The 15,232-nt window shown below is 60.2% G+C and overlaps 2 protein-coding genes across 3 annotated transcripts; one reads left to right on the forward strand and one right to left on the reverse strand.

Moving 5' to 3' along the window:
* Positions 1-120: 120 nt before the first annotated feature.
* On the reverse strand, positions 121-11,008 carry C2CD2L (C2CD2 like). 2 transcript variants are annotated; one of them, XM_087938717.1, is made up of 14 exons: positions 10,500-11,008; positions 8,244-8,339; positions 6,685-6,804; positions 6,402-6,512; positions 5,986-6,102; positions 5,548-5,665; positions 5,333-5,447; positions 4,995-5,059; positions 4,705-4,832; positions 4,108-4,270; positions 3,750-3,851; positions 2,959-3,092; positions 2,485-2,770; positions 121-2,299 (listed from the first exon to the last, which is right to left on the reverse strand). In XM_087938717.1, the coding sequence occupies exons 1-14, from the start codon at positions 10,851-10,853 to the stop codon at positions 2,073-2,075; spliced, it is 2,136 nt and encodes a 711-aa protein (XP_087794843.1). In that variant the 5' UTR covers positions 10,854-11,008; the 3' UTR covers positions 121-2,072. The 2 variants fall into 2 exon arrangements, with proteins under 2 accessions (XP_087794843.1, XP_087794842.1); XM_087938716.1 differs by having other exon boundaries at positions 2,485-2,611; positions 10,500-10,991.
* Positions 11,009-11,097: 89 nt separating this feature from the next.
* DPAGT1 (dolichyl-phosphate N-acetylglucosaminephosphotransferase 1) lies at positions 11,098-14,706 on the forward strand. The gene is made up of 10 exons (XM_026709099.2): positions 11,098-11,168; positions 11,623-11,781; positions 11,869-11,989; positions 12,067-12,280; positions 12,360-12,506; positions 12,598-12,682; positions 12,949-13,137; positions 13,535-13,622; positions 13,723-13,878; positions 14,184-14,706. The coding sequence occupies exons 2-10, from the start codon at positions 11,627-11,629 to the stop codon at positions 14,247-14,249; spliced, it is 1,221 nt and encodes a 406-aa protein (XP_026564884.1). The 5' UTR covers positions 11,098-11,168; positions 11,623-11,626; the 3' UTR covers positions 14,250-14,706.
* Positions 14,707-15,232: the final 526 nt, after the last annotated feature.

A 15,232-nucleotide genomic window follows, 5' to 3' on the forward strand; every position in this document is an offset into this window, starting at 1 on the left:
CATTGACTTGCCATTTTGAATTTCTTGTATCTTAAGGTATAAAAATGGAATGCCAGTCTTTCTCAGGACTCTTCCCAGCCCCCTTTGCTTCTGATCAGAAATAAAGCGATAAATTTCCACTTTCCTCGACCCTGTGTTGTTTATTGGCTTTGTGCCGGATAAGCAGATTACAAATTGGTTCTTGGCCATCACTCTTATTGCACGGATGTCTCGACTTTTTCCTCCCATAAGACGGCTCAGACTGCCCCCCTCCTTCTCTGGGCGACAACAAACACTTCCTAAGCGAGAGGCTCAAAGGAAGCCAGGAAGGGCACCGGAGGTTGACGTGTTAAGGGCAGCTGGTTAAAGCCAACTTGTCCAGCTGCCCTGGGGCCAGTCCAAGGATCCTGCTGGTCAAGCTCTGAGGTGGGTGTGGCAGGCGAGGAGGCCTCCTGCCTCCCCCCTCTGCTCCTAAACCAAAGCAGCAAGTTCCACAGAAGCCGGAATGCAGAGCTCACTCTCTCTCTTCCTTTGCCCCTCTTAGGAATGAAAAAAATGGGACGCCCTGATCCAAAGGGTTTCAAAAGTAAATCTACAAGGAATCCGATCAAGATTAGACAAACGTGGCAAAGGAACCAAATGGGCAAATACAGAGTTATCTGCAACACGCGGACGAGCATGAGTCAAGTCACAGGGTGCAGCCAGCAGGAGGCCAGGAGAGAAATGCAGCACAGCCGGTCTTCACAGCAAAGTTGTACCCATGACTTCAGCCTCGCCTCTTCGGCTCCCCCGAACCAAACGGACAGGGACGGTCATGGAAACTGCCCTCCAGTACCAGGGTTCCCAGGACACCCCGGGGGAAGGGTCAGCAGGAGCGATGTGCCTGCTGAGCCCACCTCCCTGACCCCACCCCCGCAGGGAGCTCTGAGGCCCTGGCACTCCCGCCTGAAGACCAAGGCCAGCCGGGGGCCTTGCCTGCCAGGGAGGGGGGCACTCTCCATACGTGGGGAAAGCTGCAGGCCTCCCTTTCCAGGCACAAGCCTGTGGCCCTGAGGGACCGGCTGACCCAAGCAGTCAGAAGAGGAATCCAGGGGAGGGTTGGGGGCCCAGACAGGGTTCAACCTGCAACAAGGAAAGGGCAGCCACCCCCTCCTCAAATTGCCTTTGACCACCTCCACCCCCATTTCCAACGAGAAGCGTGGGGTTTCAGCAAAGCCTCTTCCAAAGTTGTCCAGAAACCTGACTTTTAGGTAACAAAACAGTGATTTCCTTGTTGCCCCACCCCCAGTCTGTTTCCAGGGACCTGCCGGGAGGGGCCAGCCCAGCCCAGCCCAGCCTCAGCAAGTGTCCTCCCCCGATTCATGCGCACTGCCAGTCTGGGTCAGGAGCGGCATCCAGATGGACGTCAGGACGGAGCAGTCCAGCCTCTCTGTCTTGGGGAGCCGCCAGGGCCGTGTCCAGCAGGCAGCACCTCCTTTCTCCCCTCCCCTTCTGGGCCTGGCAACAGACAGGGAACTCAGCAAGGGGCCTCCATCCTGGGCCTCCACCAAGTCTGCCAAGGAAGGGATCCAGCAAGCAGCAGCAGGCGACTTCTGCCTGGAAGCTCTCTGGCTCACTCCTGGCAGCAACCAAGGAAGGATCTTCAGGAGCCTGGCCTGCCTGCCCCATGAACCCTCAGAGGTGCCAGGGAAGCCCCCACTACTGGCCCTTGCTGTTCAACAGAGCCTGGCAGGCAGAGGGGTGATGGTTGGATAAGCCCCCATAAAATCCTTCTCCATCACACACACACACACACACACACACACACACACACACGGATTTCAGATTCAGGCTGGAGGCAGGCCATGGGGGCTGCCCCCTCCCCACCCAGGCTAAAAGAGGGACGCTCAGCAGATACTCGGAGGGGCACATTGCACTCCTCATGCCACCAAGCGTCCATTTCCTATGGCTATTGGCAAGACTTCCCGCCCGCCCGCCAGCCTTCGCTCCCTTTGCACAGGAGGACAGGGGGGTTGGGGCCACGGTGCATAGACAGCAGACAACCATTGGTGACGGTCAGGGGGGCTTTGGGAGACGGCCGACACAGCAGCTCCTCAGGGCTTCTCCACCGACGGGGGGGTGTTCCCGTTGGATTTGCTCTTTGCCCGGCCCTTGAAGGAGAAGCGCTTGATGAGGCGCCGAGAGAAGCTTCCGGATTTCTTCCTGGGGGCAGAGGCGCTGCTGGAATTGGGCAAGTCATCATGCGACTGGCTGAGGCCAGCCTCCCTCTGCTTGTTCTTCCTCCGGAAGATCAGCTTGGTGCCACTTCGCAGGAAGCCCACTGCAGCCGCAGGAGGAGGAGGAAGAGGAGGAGACCATGAACCTGTGCAGGAGCGCCAAGACCCCGGGGTGCTGGCTGGAGAATGACTCAGAGACCGCCTCCCAAATCCTGGCTACTCGTGCGGAAGAGGGCCAGGAGGCCCCTGCTCAGAAGACAGCTGCCCCGCCCCCGCCCCGCCCCCTCACCTTTGTGATCCTTCAGGCTCCGCGTCTCCAGGGCGCCTGTTGAGCCGGTTTCGGATTCCACATCCTCCACAGAGGGTCTCTCGGAGATGTCTGAGTGGGTCGTTTCATCCAGATCCTGGCTCACCATCTGAGGGGAGCACGAACTTCCCAGCTGCTGGGTGGGGTCGCAGATGCTGGGTGGCACATATTCTGACAGGCCAGCCAGGAGGGAGTCTTCCTGCAGGGGACTCCCCAGGGACACGGCATAGCCAAGGGAGAGGGCCGTTTCGTCCTGGGTGATGGGCACCTGCACAGAGTGGGACAGAGGGAAGCTGGAAGTCGGGGGGGGGGGGTCCCCTCATGTCTGGTTCCGACTCCCCCCGCCCAGTTCCTTCTCAGCAACAGGGCTTCCCAGGGGCTCTGGAGTTGGGCAGTACGGAAGCCCAATCCAGTGAACAAGTGGCAATAAAGAAAGGCGTGTGCATTGCCAGTTACCTTGGAAACTCCCGAGATGATCAGCGTGCTGCGCTTGGTCGGAGTCTTCTTGGCAGGCTTATTGGTCAGGTCCGTCAGCTGCCTGATGGCCGTCTCGGCCACCGGATCCAGGCCGTTGGACACACAGCTGCTTCCTGGGGGAGAAGAGACACACTGCTCCCACATGCCAATGGCACAGAGTGGCTCTGGCCAGGCCCTGGCTTTGTACAAGTGCCAGTGGCTGAGAGGCACCGCTTCTCATTCGAGCTTGTTCATTCATTCTTTCAATCAATCAATCAATCAGAGCAGAGCTGGAAGAGGCCTTGGGGGTCTTCTAGTCCAACCTCTTGTTCGGGGAGATATTGAATGTGACAGTGCCCGATTCTTCCTCCAGGCCAGCCAGAAAGGCAGCCGAGACCGAGAACATGCTGGCTGGCGCAGGTTAACTCAGCAAAGTGCACACAGGTTTAAACAGCCTGCTGAGCCGTTCTTCCCATCCAATACTCGGAGCATTTCACCAAGGTCACCTGGTGCCTCCCAGTTATGTCGAACCCTTTCCCGTGCTCCACAGCTCTTTGGCCCAACTGGGCAATCCCAAATAACTGGAAGGGACCCGACTGCTCTCCTCTTTGGAACTGGCTCCCCTCTCCCTGCCTGGCCTCAGCCCAGGTCGGAGAGGAGGAGGAGACTGAAAAATCACAGGCGCACCTGCTTCTTCTAAAAGGCCCGCCTTGTGCCGAAGGGGCAGCATCCCACCAGCACCGTCCACCTCACCATCTCCCCCATTGTTGTTTCCTGACAACGTGACTCACTGCTACTGCAGGGAGATGCTCTGCTGGGGCAGCCATTTTCTGGAAGCATCGTGGTGACCTTCTCTGTAACTTCCACTTTGGAGGGAGATCTGGAGGGTGAATCTAGAGTGCAGGAGAAAGAAGGGTCAGCAGAGACCTCCCTTCAGCAGCACCCACGGAAGGAAACGCAACACCCCCGTTTGGCCCTAGGACGAGGCCCAGCCCCATCCTTCACAGAGAGGAGGGGGCAGCTGCTGCTTCAAGGACAGCCTGGGCCCTGGGGCAGGGCTCCTCATCCCTCGGGCTGAACTAGTGGCGTCAGAGCCCTGGGAACAGGAGGCCACTTGGGGTGCGCTCCAGCCACATAAGGAGAGCTTACCAAGCTTAGAGTCCAGTTTGGGCCTGGACTGGATGGTGGTGACAGTGGTGACAATAGTCCCGTCGGGCATTATGGTCCGGCCCATCTCGATCTTCTTGGTGGGAGTGATGCTGGCGCGCAGGGAGGAGGCAGCCTGGAGCTCCGGCGTGTCCTGGTGGAGCAGCTGCCAAGACAGCCAAATACGAGTCAGAAAAGCACAGGCGATACCTGAGAAGCCCACCTTCTGTCTGACACACACAAAGACCCACCAAGCCTCAGCCACCCCAGATTGTCTGCTCTGGAGCTCATCGGCCGAATCCCACCGCCCACTGCCAGCAGTCAGCAGGCCTGAAGAAGGAGACCTTTGAGATAGGATGGGGAACATCATTCTCCCCTGTGCCCAGAAAGGGGGCTTCTATGGGGCTTGTTGCTTGAAAAAGGTGGCTGTGCAGACGCATCCAAACATTTCCCCACCTCTCTTGCTTGGACTCCTCCCATCCCTGCGCTCGGGGCTTAAAGCTGAGAAGCCAGGGGTTGAGTGGAGCAGACGCAAAACGCCAAGCGAGGCAGGCAACCATGAAGCAGAGTTTTTAGCCTCTGGCCATTCTGGCCTCTCACCTCCACGGCAATGGCTGCTGCTGAGGGCAGAGCCCGGGCGGCCCCTGGACTCAGCAGGTAGAGCTGCTGCCCCTGCGGTTCTTTGGAGGAGGGGTCTATAGGGACAGCCACAAACCCCAGAAGCACATCTGCAAGGAGAAACCCAGCCTGTGAGGCCCACAGAACCGCAGCGGCCCTTCCTCTCTCAAATGCCGGCTGGAGCTTCCCTTCCAGCCCCGTTTCTGCTCTTCCAGCCAAGCCCAGCCCCGGCTCCGAGCCCCCCCTCCTCCCGCTGCCCACAGGCAACCTACCCTCTCCGGAAGGGCTGCCTTCCAACACTCTCAGCACCAGCTCCTTGCTCCGGGGACCCAGCTCCCTGTCAGGGCAGGACGGAAGGAAGCAGTCAGCCAATTCCCTTCCTGGACCAGGGCCACGCTCTCACTGCCCAGCGGCTCGAGGGCAGAGCTCTCCAAAGGGACGGGACAGGCCCAGAGTGCAGGCTGCCTGCAGGGGCGTGAGTGGGGGGGAGGGCCTTCCCCACAGGGCAGGACTGGTTTTGCTCTTCAAGGACTCTGGCCCTGACACTCCCGCTTTCCCCAGCCCCTCCTTTCCCCACGTGGCCCAAACACAGAGGCTCAGGGCTCCTTACAGAAGCAGCTTGCCGGGCCACTCCGCCCCAGTGCCCGGGCTGGCCGGCACGGGGTCCGTTCTCTTCTGCTGCCGAGGGCTGTCCAGCTCCACCTCGCAGCACAGCAGCCCCTTTCCTGCAAGGGAAGCCAACAGCGGGGCAGTCAAAGCTCGCCTCCCCCATTTCTCCACAGCCCCCCTGCATGCCAGGAGGAGAGGCCAGCAGCGCCCGGGTACCTTGGCTCTCCTGGGGCCCCAGGTGCAGAGCTCGCAGGTGCTGGAGCAGCAGTTTGGGCCTCGGGATAGGCGCTGAGCTGGAGAGGGATCCCAGGGGCCGCTGGCTGCTGCTGGTCTCCTGTGGGGCAGAGCCAGGGGGCACTAAGTAGCTGGCTGGGGGGAACCTCCCCCCCCCACAAAGCCTCTGAGGTGGCCTGTGGGAAGTGCCAGAACTGCTGCCACCTTCGGCGACTCAGCTGGCCAGTCTAGGTGAAGCCTTTGCCCAGAAGAGCAAAGCGGAATTCTAACCAAGAAACAGGATGGGGGCTGCCCTCCCTTTCCGGAGGCTGCCCCGGGTTCAAAGGAAGCAGGCGGTGGAAGTGCTGACCCAAGCCCGGTAAAGGGGGCGAGCAGCGGGAAGGAATGGGGCCCTCCTAAGCCTCCCCTCTCTCCCCGTACCGTGTTGGCATTCGTAATGCCGGCCTTCAGGTTCACCATCATGGCAGGCTGGGTGCTGATAATGGCGTCCTCAATCAGGTGCTTGACAATAGACAGGTCTGCCTTCCCATCGTTTTCCTGCAAGGGGCAGCAGGCAAATTATGCCAGGCCAGCCGGTGCTGCAGCGAGTTCCGGAGGAGCTCAGGGAACCGTCTTCCACTGAATTTCGCGCTGAACTACACGGACCGGCCACATCCCCTGGCATCCGTGGCAGAAGCAAAGGGCCACACATTCCCCCAGGCAGCCCCACAACAGGCTGGTGGGCAAAGGCAGCGGCTGGCAAACCCCCCCCCCGGGCCTCCTTGGCAGAATCAAGGCGGAGCTCCAGGACGGGGAGGGCGCTTTCATCCCCCTCTTCGGCCCCTCCCTTTGCTTACACAGTGTGGCTGGAGCCTCGGCGGGATGGAGAGCTTCAGGTCAGGCCTGTCTTTGAATGCCCAGGAGACCAGCAGGCCCTCGCCCTCCACCTCCTCCAGGCGGATCTCCAACTGGCCAAAGGACAAAGCTGATGTCAGTGCAAATGGCCAGGCGGAATTATAGACAAACACCCACAATAAATCCCACTAAGGGCTGCCCAGGTCACCAATGCAAGGGTGCAAAGGCCAACCTGGCATCAAACGCCAGGGCCCAAAGCCACCCACCCCTTCCTGCCTCCTTCACCTGGGCCTGCTGCACAGCCAGAGAGACGCAATAGGTGTCCATAGACACGGCTGCCGGGGACTGCTGGGCAACCAAGACCGGGAACTGCAGCGTGTCCGTTGAAAGGAGGCAGTGCAACACCTGGGTAGAGGAGGAAAGGGACGACGGGCAGTCAACGAGCATCTTCCCAGAGCAGCAGCAGCAGCAGCAGCAACCCCACAGTACACACTACCTCAGCCCCCTCTTCCCCCTCCCCCTCCCCCGTCTATAGTCAGAGCAGCAACAGTAGAACTCAATAACTGCCATCCCATCAGCTTTAAGCTTTTGGAAAGAACCACTGAAGGTAACTCATTGATTGGGGTCTGGAAAAATGGCTTTAATCAAGTGTTCCTGCCCCATTTCCCTCCTGCAGTCTCCCCGCAAAGCTCCTGCAGCTGAGAAGTCCCTAAGCCTAGTGAATAACAGTTCTTGGGGGGGGGGGGGGCGGCTTTCAGCAAGAAAACAGGAGGAGAAGCTGCCACACGCGCGCACACACACACACACACATACACACACCCCGCAATCTTAGCAGAAAACAAGTTAATCCGCTCAACTCCCGCTCTTAATCCAGATCCCTCTTCCAGAGCTGCTCTCCATATCCAGGCAGCTACATCCACACTCTCTGCTGTCACATCGCAGTCTCTGTCTAACTGGGAGTTTCAGGCCTTGGCTGAGCATCATCACCCCCATTCAGGGGGGCCCTCAAGGAAGCCCCCCGGGGGTTACGGTGCTCCCTTCCTTCCACTTATCCAATCAGCTGGCATCCCAGGACTGTGTCCTCCTTATTTCCAGAGCTTCCTGGCAACTTAAGCCTTCGTCTCCAAGCCGACATCTGGTGCCTGCAAAGAGCAGCCCCTCCCCCCTCCTGCCCCTTCTGCTCAGCTGCAGGGCCCCCCACCTTCCTCCTGATCTGGGCTCCTCCTGCAGGGGCCACTGGATTGTAGGTAGCCTGCTGTGATCTAAGAGGTCAGCTAGCTGTCCCATGCCGGAGGGCAGTTGCCAAGGTCAGCCTCCCTAGCTGCTTGTCAATGCCTTGGCGAACCCTGGAACAAATAGCTCTTCCCCCCCCCTCCCCCCAGTTGCTGCTGACCTTGTGGCCACAGCCAACTCCCCCAAGGACAGCAGCCGTTTCCATCCTTCTGCATTTAGACAGCTCCCTCAGCCTTTCTGGGGACTTCTGCAGCTTCAGAGAGGAGCCCAGCCCCTGGCCCTTGCCCACAACCGGAAGGGGGGCTCCTCACCCACCCTGTCCTGCATTTAAACAGTTGCTGGCATACTGAGGCATCTCAGGCCACAAAGCCCTCGGGCTCTCAGCCGGAGTCTGTGTGTGGAAACTGGGAGGGGGGGGATTACCCAGAAGCCCCCTTCCCTGGAGTCCAAGCATCCCCCCTCGGCACACTGCAGGATGCTGGGAAGCTTCCCTGAGTGGGGAGTCAGTCTGAACGGTGGGTGGTGAGAGATGTAAAAACCGGCTGGGTTCAAAGCAGGGCCACCCCTTGCAGGCAAAGGCGATGCTGCTGTTGGCCCTCCGGAGGACTCACCATCCTGTGATCCGACTGGTCAGTGCAGGTCACGTGGTTGATGGTTACGGCCGGCAACTGCCGAGGACTTTCCTCAAACGTGATCTGGACTGAGCTCTGGGGAGAAGAAAGGCCGGTTAGCCCGCAGGAGGGAGCCCACGGGACAAGGTCACGTTTGGAGTCCGGGCTCTTCTGCAAGGCCAGACAATGTGCCCCTTGCTAAGGGCATCCAGCGGGAGTCCAGATGCGCCCCCTTCCTGGGCATGGACCGACTTCAAGCCATAGTCCAAGCTAGAGCAGCCAGGCAGGGTGCTGGCGATGTGCAAGGCTTTTCCCAGCTGAAGCCCTGCGCTTCGCTTGGACTTTGGCCAGAACACCAAGAAGCCCAGAGAAGGAGAGATCCTAAAGCAATCCTGCTGGATCTGCCTGTTCAGAAGGAAGTGAACTTGCTCTGCCCTCTGGAGATATCCAAAATAAATGTGAGACACCTCCAGTGGTCGGGAACGTCTGGAAATCCCCACCCCCGTTCCCCCTGAGCATTATTCCTAGGTTTCAGCTCGCTCCAGGGCAGCCGCCCGCCCTCCACTCGTGGGTTGGATGCAGCACCAGGTGAAGCAAGGGCCAAGTTGCCATGGAGCTGGTGCCGGCAAGCCACCTCTCAGAGAAGGATGGCAGCTTGGGCTGCAGGAAGGGCTGGCCTCCCCTCTTCCTTGGCCTTTGGGTCTTTGGGGTCCTCCCTGAGTGGGGGAGGGGAGGCTGGTGGCCTCCTAGTCCTGATACAGTCACAGTCCCAAAGCAAGAGATCCATTTTCTCTGCAAGAAGAGCCCCCAGGTGCTTAAGATGCAGAACAAGGCAGCCCCCTGCCAGGTCTGCAATACAGCAAATGCACCAACTATTTCTGGGCTGAATGTATAGCAAGGAACTAGAAACCTAATCAGAGAACAAGTGAACACGATGCCTGTTACTATGCAAATGGCGCAGGGAAATCAACTACGCAAACGAAACAGCTCAATTGGAGCAGCCTGCCAGTCCCAAGGGGGCCAGACTGTGCTGCACTTGAAAAGCCTTCTGGTGGTTTCTCTCCTTCCCAAGCGGAGCCAATCCAGCCCCTTTGGACGGCAGCCCCTCCTTGCTCCTGCCCTGCTTCAGGGCTGGTCTTGCTGAGGAAGGCCAAGAAAGGGGGCAGCGCAAAAGCCCTGGCATGAAATAACACGAACCCTGGCCAGCACGGAGGCCTCCCCCCCCCCAAACCCTGCTGAGATGGACCTCTGTCCCTGCATGCCAGGCGCTGTTCCTCTTCAGGGGGGTTTCTGCGTAGCCTGCAGAAAACTCTCTGGCTACTGTCCACCCGGCCTTTGCTTCTGCGACTTTCTGTGAGGAAAACCAGATCCTCCAGCTGGCCAGGAGGACACTCGGGATAGCAAGCTTAATGGGGAGCTGCTGTGGTGCTGCCCCACCTTCGGGCTTTGTAAGAATAGTGGAAGAAACCGGCCGGGGGGAGGGAGGTGGGGCGGTAGGGGAGGCGGAGGGTGAGGAAAGGAAAGCAGTGGGAGGGGAAGCAAATGCAGCGCTCTCCTCCCTCTCAGCACCTGTAGAGGAGGGAGGGGCAAGCCTGGCCTTCTGCGGGGCCCCTGGCATTTCCCTGTCTGGCGGCCCGCGCCAGGCTGCCCCAAGAGCCCCAACGCTGGCCTGATCCCAAACCCTGGGAGGGCCGGAAGGAGGGCGGGGCGCCGAGCCAAGGCAGCTCAGGCAACGGCACCTTTCCCAAATCAGGTTGCCTTCTTCATGCAAATACCCGGAGCGGCCTTTGGTGCCTCTCCGGGAGGGGGAAACGCCTCCTTCGGAACTTGACCCGGAGGGCAGCAAGGACGACCGAGAGCAGCACTGCGGGCAGAGGCTCTCCGGCCCCTTTCCTGCCCGGATCCCCATTTGAAGGGGCCGAGAAACGCTCGCGGCCCGGCAAGGGGCTCCCTCCTAAGCAGGCGCGCTCTCTTCAGGGGAGCCGGCCAGTCCCGGCTTCCTTGGGGCGGGAAGGAGCCGAGCTCGCCAGGCGGCCAGGAACCAGCAGGCCGGCCAGCCTCTCTGAGGATTAGCCCGGAGAAGCAGAAGCCGGCCAAGAGGGCTCCATCAGCCTCTCAGCCGGGCTTCGGGCCAGCGGCTGCTGTGGGAAGAGCCGCCCGCTCCCTCCGCTTCTCGGCCCCGCTCCCTCCCCCGCCGGTGGGCCGGTCGGCCTTGGTGGGACACGGCCGGAGCGCAGCCCCTCCCGGCCGGCTTACCCCGTGCTGGCGGGCCTGGTCGTTGAGGGCGCGCAGCCAGGCTCGCTGCCAGTTCTCGCGGAAGGCGCGGAAGGCGAAGAGCGAGGCGAGCAAGCCGCGGGCCCCGGCCGCCGGACAGCTCCCGGCGCCCCCGCGGCCCGAGCCCAGGCGTAGCACGGCCGCCCAGAGGCCGGCGGGGGCGGGGGCCGCCTGGCTCCGCAGGGCTTCTGCCGCCCGTCCGCCGCCGCCGCCGCCGCGCCAGAGGCTCCGGCCGAGCTGCAGCAGCCAGGCCGAGACGGTGAGCAGGGAGACGGCGAAGAGCAGCACCAGCGCCGCCCAGCCCCAGCCCGGCCCCGCCGCCGCCGCTTCTTCCATGGCGCGCCCGCCGCTCACGGGCCGGCCAGGGGTGCATGGCGAGGCGGGCGAAGCGAGCGGGGGCAGCGCGGCTCGCCTCCTCCTTCCCGGAGCCGGCGCGGAGCTGAGGGCAGCCGGGCTCTTCCGCCTCCCGTGACGGCTCAGCCGGGCGGGGCGCCGCGGCGCTGAGAGGGGCGGGCGGAGGGCTGGGCAGGGCTAAGGCCGCCGCTGCCCGCCCCGTGGCCGGCTCCGCCTTCAAGGCGCCGGACGGGACGCGGCTCGGCTGGCACCTGCCGCCGCGAGAGGGCCGCCGAAGGGCCCCGACCGATCGGCCACGTAAGCGCGGCGGGCCTCAAGGCGGGGAGGGCGGCGGGGGTCCGGGGGCGAAATCCCCGCCCGCCGCTCCGTTCCCCGAAAGGCTGCGCCGGGGAGGCTGCCTTCCGGCCGGGCAGGGGTGTTTGGGGGTCGCCGCGCTGGAGCCCAGCCCGGGCAGCGCGCCAGAGGGCGGCGGGGCGGAGGCGGCTCCGGGCCCGCTCCTTCGGGGCTCGGCTTCCTGCGCTCGGGCGCGACAGTCGGCCAGCTGCGCCTCGCTGCGCCAAACGTCGCCCGGAGGCGTCTGCCAGGCTGCGGCCCTTTAACTGACGCACCCTCGCCCCAGCGACCCAGCCAGCCGTTTGACGTGGGGCCACGTGACGGGCGGGCCGCCATTTGCAGCCAGGGCAAGGGGAAGCCCCGCGGGGCGGGCGGGCGGAAGGCCGCGCTGACGGCCTGGGCCCTTGGCTCCCCGCAGGGCGATGGGGAAGCTGCCGGTGGTGCCGCTGCTGATCAACCTGGGCGGCTCGGCGCTGGGCTGCTGGGCCACGCTGCGCCTGATCCCCGCCTTCCGCGAGCACTTCCTGGCGGCGCGGCTGTGCGGGACCGACCTGAACAAGCCCTCCCGGCAGCCTGTGTGAGTGCGGGGCGGGGCGGGGGGCGCCGGGGCGGGGCGGGGCGGGGGCGCCGGCGCGGGGCTGACCGGCCGCGCTCTCGCCCGCAGCCCCGAGTCGCAGGGCGTGATCAGCGGCGCCGTCTTCCTGGTGCTGCTCTTCTGCTTCATCCCGGTGCCCTTCCTGAGCTGCTTCGCCGGGGAGCGCTGCCAGGCCTTCCCGCACCACGAGGTAAGCCGGGCGGGCACCGGGGAGTGGGGGGTCTGCGGGCGGGGAGGGCGCCGCTGACCCGCCCGCCTGCCTTGCAGCTGGTGGCGCTGGTGGGCGCCCTGCTGGCCATCTGCTGCATGATCTTCCTGGGCTTCGCCGACGACGTGCTCAACCTGCGCTGGCGGCACAAGCTGCTGCTACCCACCGCCGCCTCCCTGCCGCTGCTGATGGTCTACTTCACCAACTTCGGGAACACCACCATCGTGGTGCCCAAGCCCTTCCGGGCACTGCTGGGCACCTACCTCGACCTGGGTGAGACGGGGCTGCCGGGGTGCCGGTTGGCGGAGGGTCACTTGGGGGGCTCTGCTCAGCGCCTCTGCTTCCCCCGCAGGAATCCTCTACTACGTGTACATGGGCATGCTGGCCGTCTTCTGCACCAACGCAATCAACATCCTGGCCGGGATTAACGGTCTGGAAGCCGGGCAGGCCCTGGTGATCGCGGCCTCCATCATCACCTTCAATATTGCGGAGCTGACAGGTGGGTGTGCAGGTTCTCCCCGGCTCACTGCAAGGGCCGGCTGGGCCCACCAGTCGCCTAACCTGGCCGCTCCTCGTTTTCCTTCTTGCAGGGGATTGCAAGGATGACCACGTCTTCTCCCTCTACTTCATGATTCCCTTTTTCTTTACCACGCTGGGGCTGCTGTACCACAATTGGTAAGACACACACACATACACACCCTTTTATTTTTTTTTAAGGCCAAGGCTGTCCTGTTCTCACAGCAGGATCTGCACTCCTTTCAGGACAAATTGTGGGCGTCTGGAGGGGCCACACAACTCCCCTCTCTTTCCTGAGAAGGAAGAGATGGTCACCTCAGCCGCAGCCTGGAAACAAAGACCCCTTTTAAGTGCTTTATTACGCCCAATGCTTCCTTCCGCCTTGGGTGGCTGCCACCTCTGCTTTCTCTCCTGGCTGACTGCAGGTACCCGTCCCGTGTGTTTGTGGGAGACACCTTCTGCTACTTTGCTGGCATGACCTTTGCGGTGGTGGGCATCCTCGGGCACTTCAGCAAGACGATGCTTCTCTTCTTCATCCCGCAAGTGGCTAACTTCCTCTACTCGCTGCCTCAGCTTTTCCACATCATCCCATGTCCCCGCCATCGGTTGCCCAGGTGAGAAGGAGGAGCCTGCCTGCTGCTTGGCTGCACCCCGAGTTAAAGCCAAAAAAGGGGGTTTCCTTTCAAAGCAGCCGTCCAAGGAAGGCTGTGGCCCCAAGGCAAAGATTGGAGCTGTAAATCCCATATGCTAAGACCTATATTTTCCCTGGTTTCCCTCTCTCCTTTATCCTATCCTATCCTTCACATTTCTGAAGTGCACCTCTCCTCCGAGGGATTTGTCAAACCAAACTTCACAAAGGATCTTACTCAGAACTATTCCTTTTCTTGGTGCAGAGAAATTCCCACCTTGATCAGGTCCCCTCTGCGGTTCCTACTCTAGCCAAACCTCTGCTCATCCTGGCCTTGGCTACATCCCCATTTCCCTTCTGACTGCCTCCATCTTTGCCTCCAGATTCAATGGAGACACAGGGAAGCTGGAGATGAGCTACTCGAGATTCAAGTCAAAGAAACTCTCTCCTTGGGGAGTATATACCCTCAAGGTAACTGTTAACCAAAATGGGCAGCAATCTTTTGAGAGTGTCTTGGCTCTGCCTCAGGCTGATGAAGTTTATCTGATAAGTAATGTGTATTTCTCCCCAGGTAGCTGAGAAGCTCTGCCTGGTGGATGTGCGTCAGGGAACGGACAAAGATGGAGAATTTACAGAATGCAATAACATGACCCTGATTAACTTTGTGCTGAAGCTGATAGGACCAACCCCTGAACAAAAGTTGACGGTTCTGCTGCTGCTAATCCAGGTAAGGAGCACAAGGGGTGTGGGGGGAGGCAGCTTCAGTGATGCTCCCTTGGAGATAACAGTTATGCCCTCTTCAACAAAACCTACTTAGGGGAAGATTAGGTAGTTTTAGTTTCCATAGTACACATGCTGTTGCCTGTCTGCCTTGGTATGTTACGTGAAACTGCAAAGCAGGATGCGTAGCCAGGGGTCCTTTGCAACCCAGCAGTTATGGTGAGGTGAGCACAGCCTCGGTACGATGAGTCATGAGCAAACAGCCAGGCTGCATGTTTGCACTATCATCCCTCCTCTCCTTTCTGTCTTGAGGTTGCTGGTAGCTTGGTAGCTTTTGGTATCCGGTACCAGCTTGTGCGGCTGTTTTATGACGTCTGAGCTGACATGTGGCCATTTGCTGCTCCTCTGTCCCTGTTGTCCATTCCACCTGAGAAAAGCCTGAATGCTGCCCTGCCCAGGGCACTTCTAAGCTCCTGCCAGAAGTTGGGATGCTGCTGCTGCTGCTGCTGCTGCCGGAAAGATCATACCAACCAAAGGGCCCAACTGTCGGCCTCTCCTGACGCAGCTGGGAAGCAACATTTGGGCCTCTTGCATCCTTTTGGGAGGGACTCTAACGGAGTCAACACCTGTAGCAACAGGTGAAGCAGGGGGCACTCAGCTTTATAAATGGTTCCTTGCCTTTTACTCCAGGGGAGGACTTGATTTTAGTTTCTTCACTCTGGGCTGAAAGAACTTCTTGTTGTTTGAGATACTGCTCCAAAGCCTGTTTAGAACTGCTGTACTACCACTTACCCCACAAACTTTGCTGGGTATAAATTTGTACTGTGTTTTTCTACACCCCGTTTTGGTCCCAAAGTATTTATGTGCTGAACTGCTGTAGAGGAGTGGAGTGGAGACCAAGAAATTTGAAGACAGGGTACAGGCAGAAGGTGAGCTGCAGAGAAGCTGAGAGGGAGCAGGGAGAAAGCAGAACTGCTCAATTCCTTCTTTGTCTTTGTTTTTATGCAAAAAGAGAAAATGACCTACCAAAAGTAGCACTGAGGGAGATAGAATAAGTGTACAAGTCAAAATAAGAAAGGAATTGTAAGAGAATAGCTATCGAGCCTGGGGAAGTACAAACCACCTGGGCCATATGGTTTGCATCCCAGAGTTCTGAAAGAGTGGCAAATGTAATTTTGGAGCCACAGAATGTAATATTTCAAATATCCTGTAGCACAGGGAAACTCCCAGAGGACTGGAAAGGGGTTGATGGGAATTCCAATCTATAAAAAGGGGGAGATGAATCCAGGAAATTATTGGAAAATCAGTTTGATGTCAATACATGGGAAAACCTTGGAAGAGATCATCAAGCAGAGGATTTG

This window comes from Pseudonaja textilis, chromosome 9, assembly GCF_049901715.1.
Source record: "Pseudonaja textilis isolate UNSWEBS1 chromosome 9, rPseTex1.2, whole genome shotgun sequence".
NCBI lineage: Eukaryota > Metazoa > Chordata > Lepidosauria > Squamata > Elapidae > Pseudonaja > Pseudonaja textilis.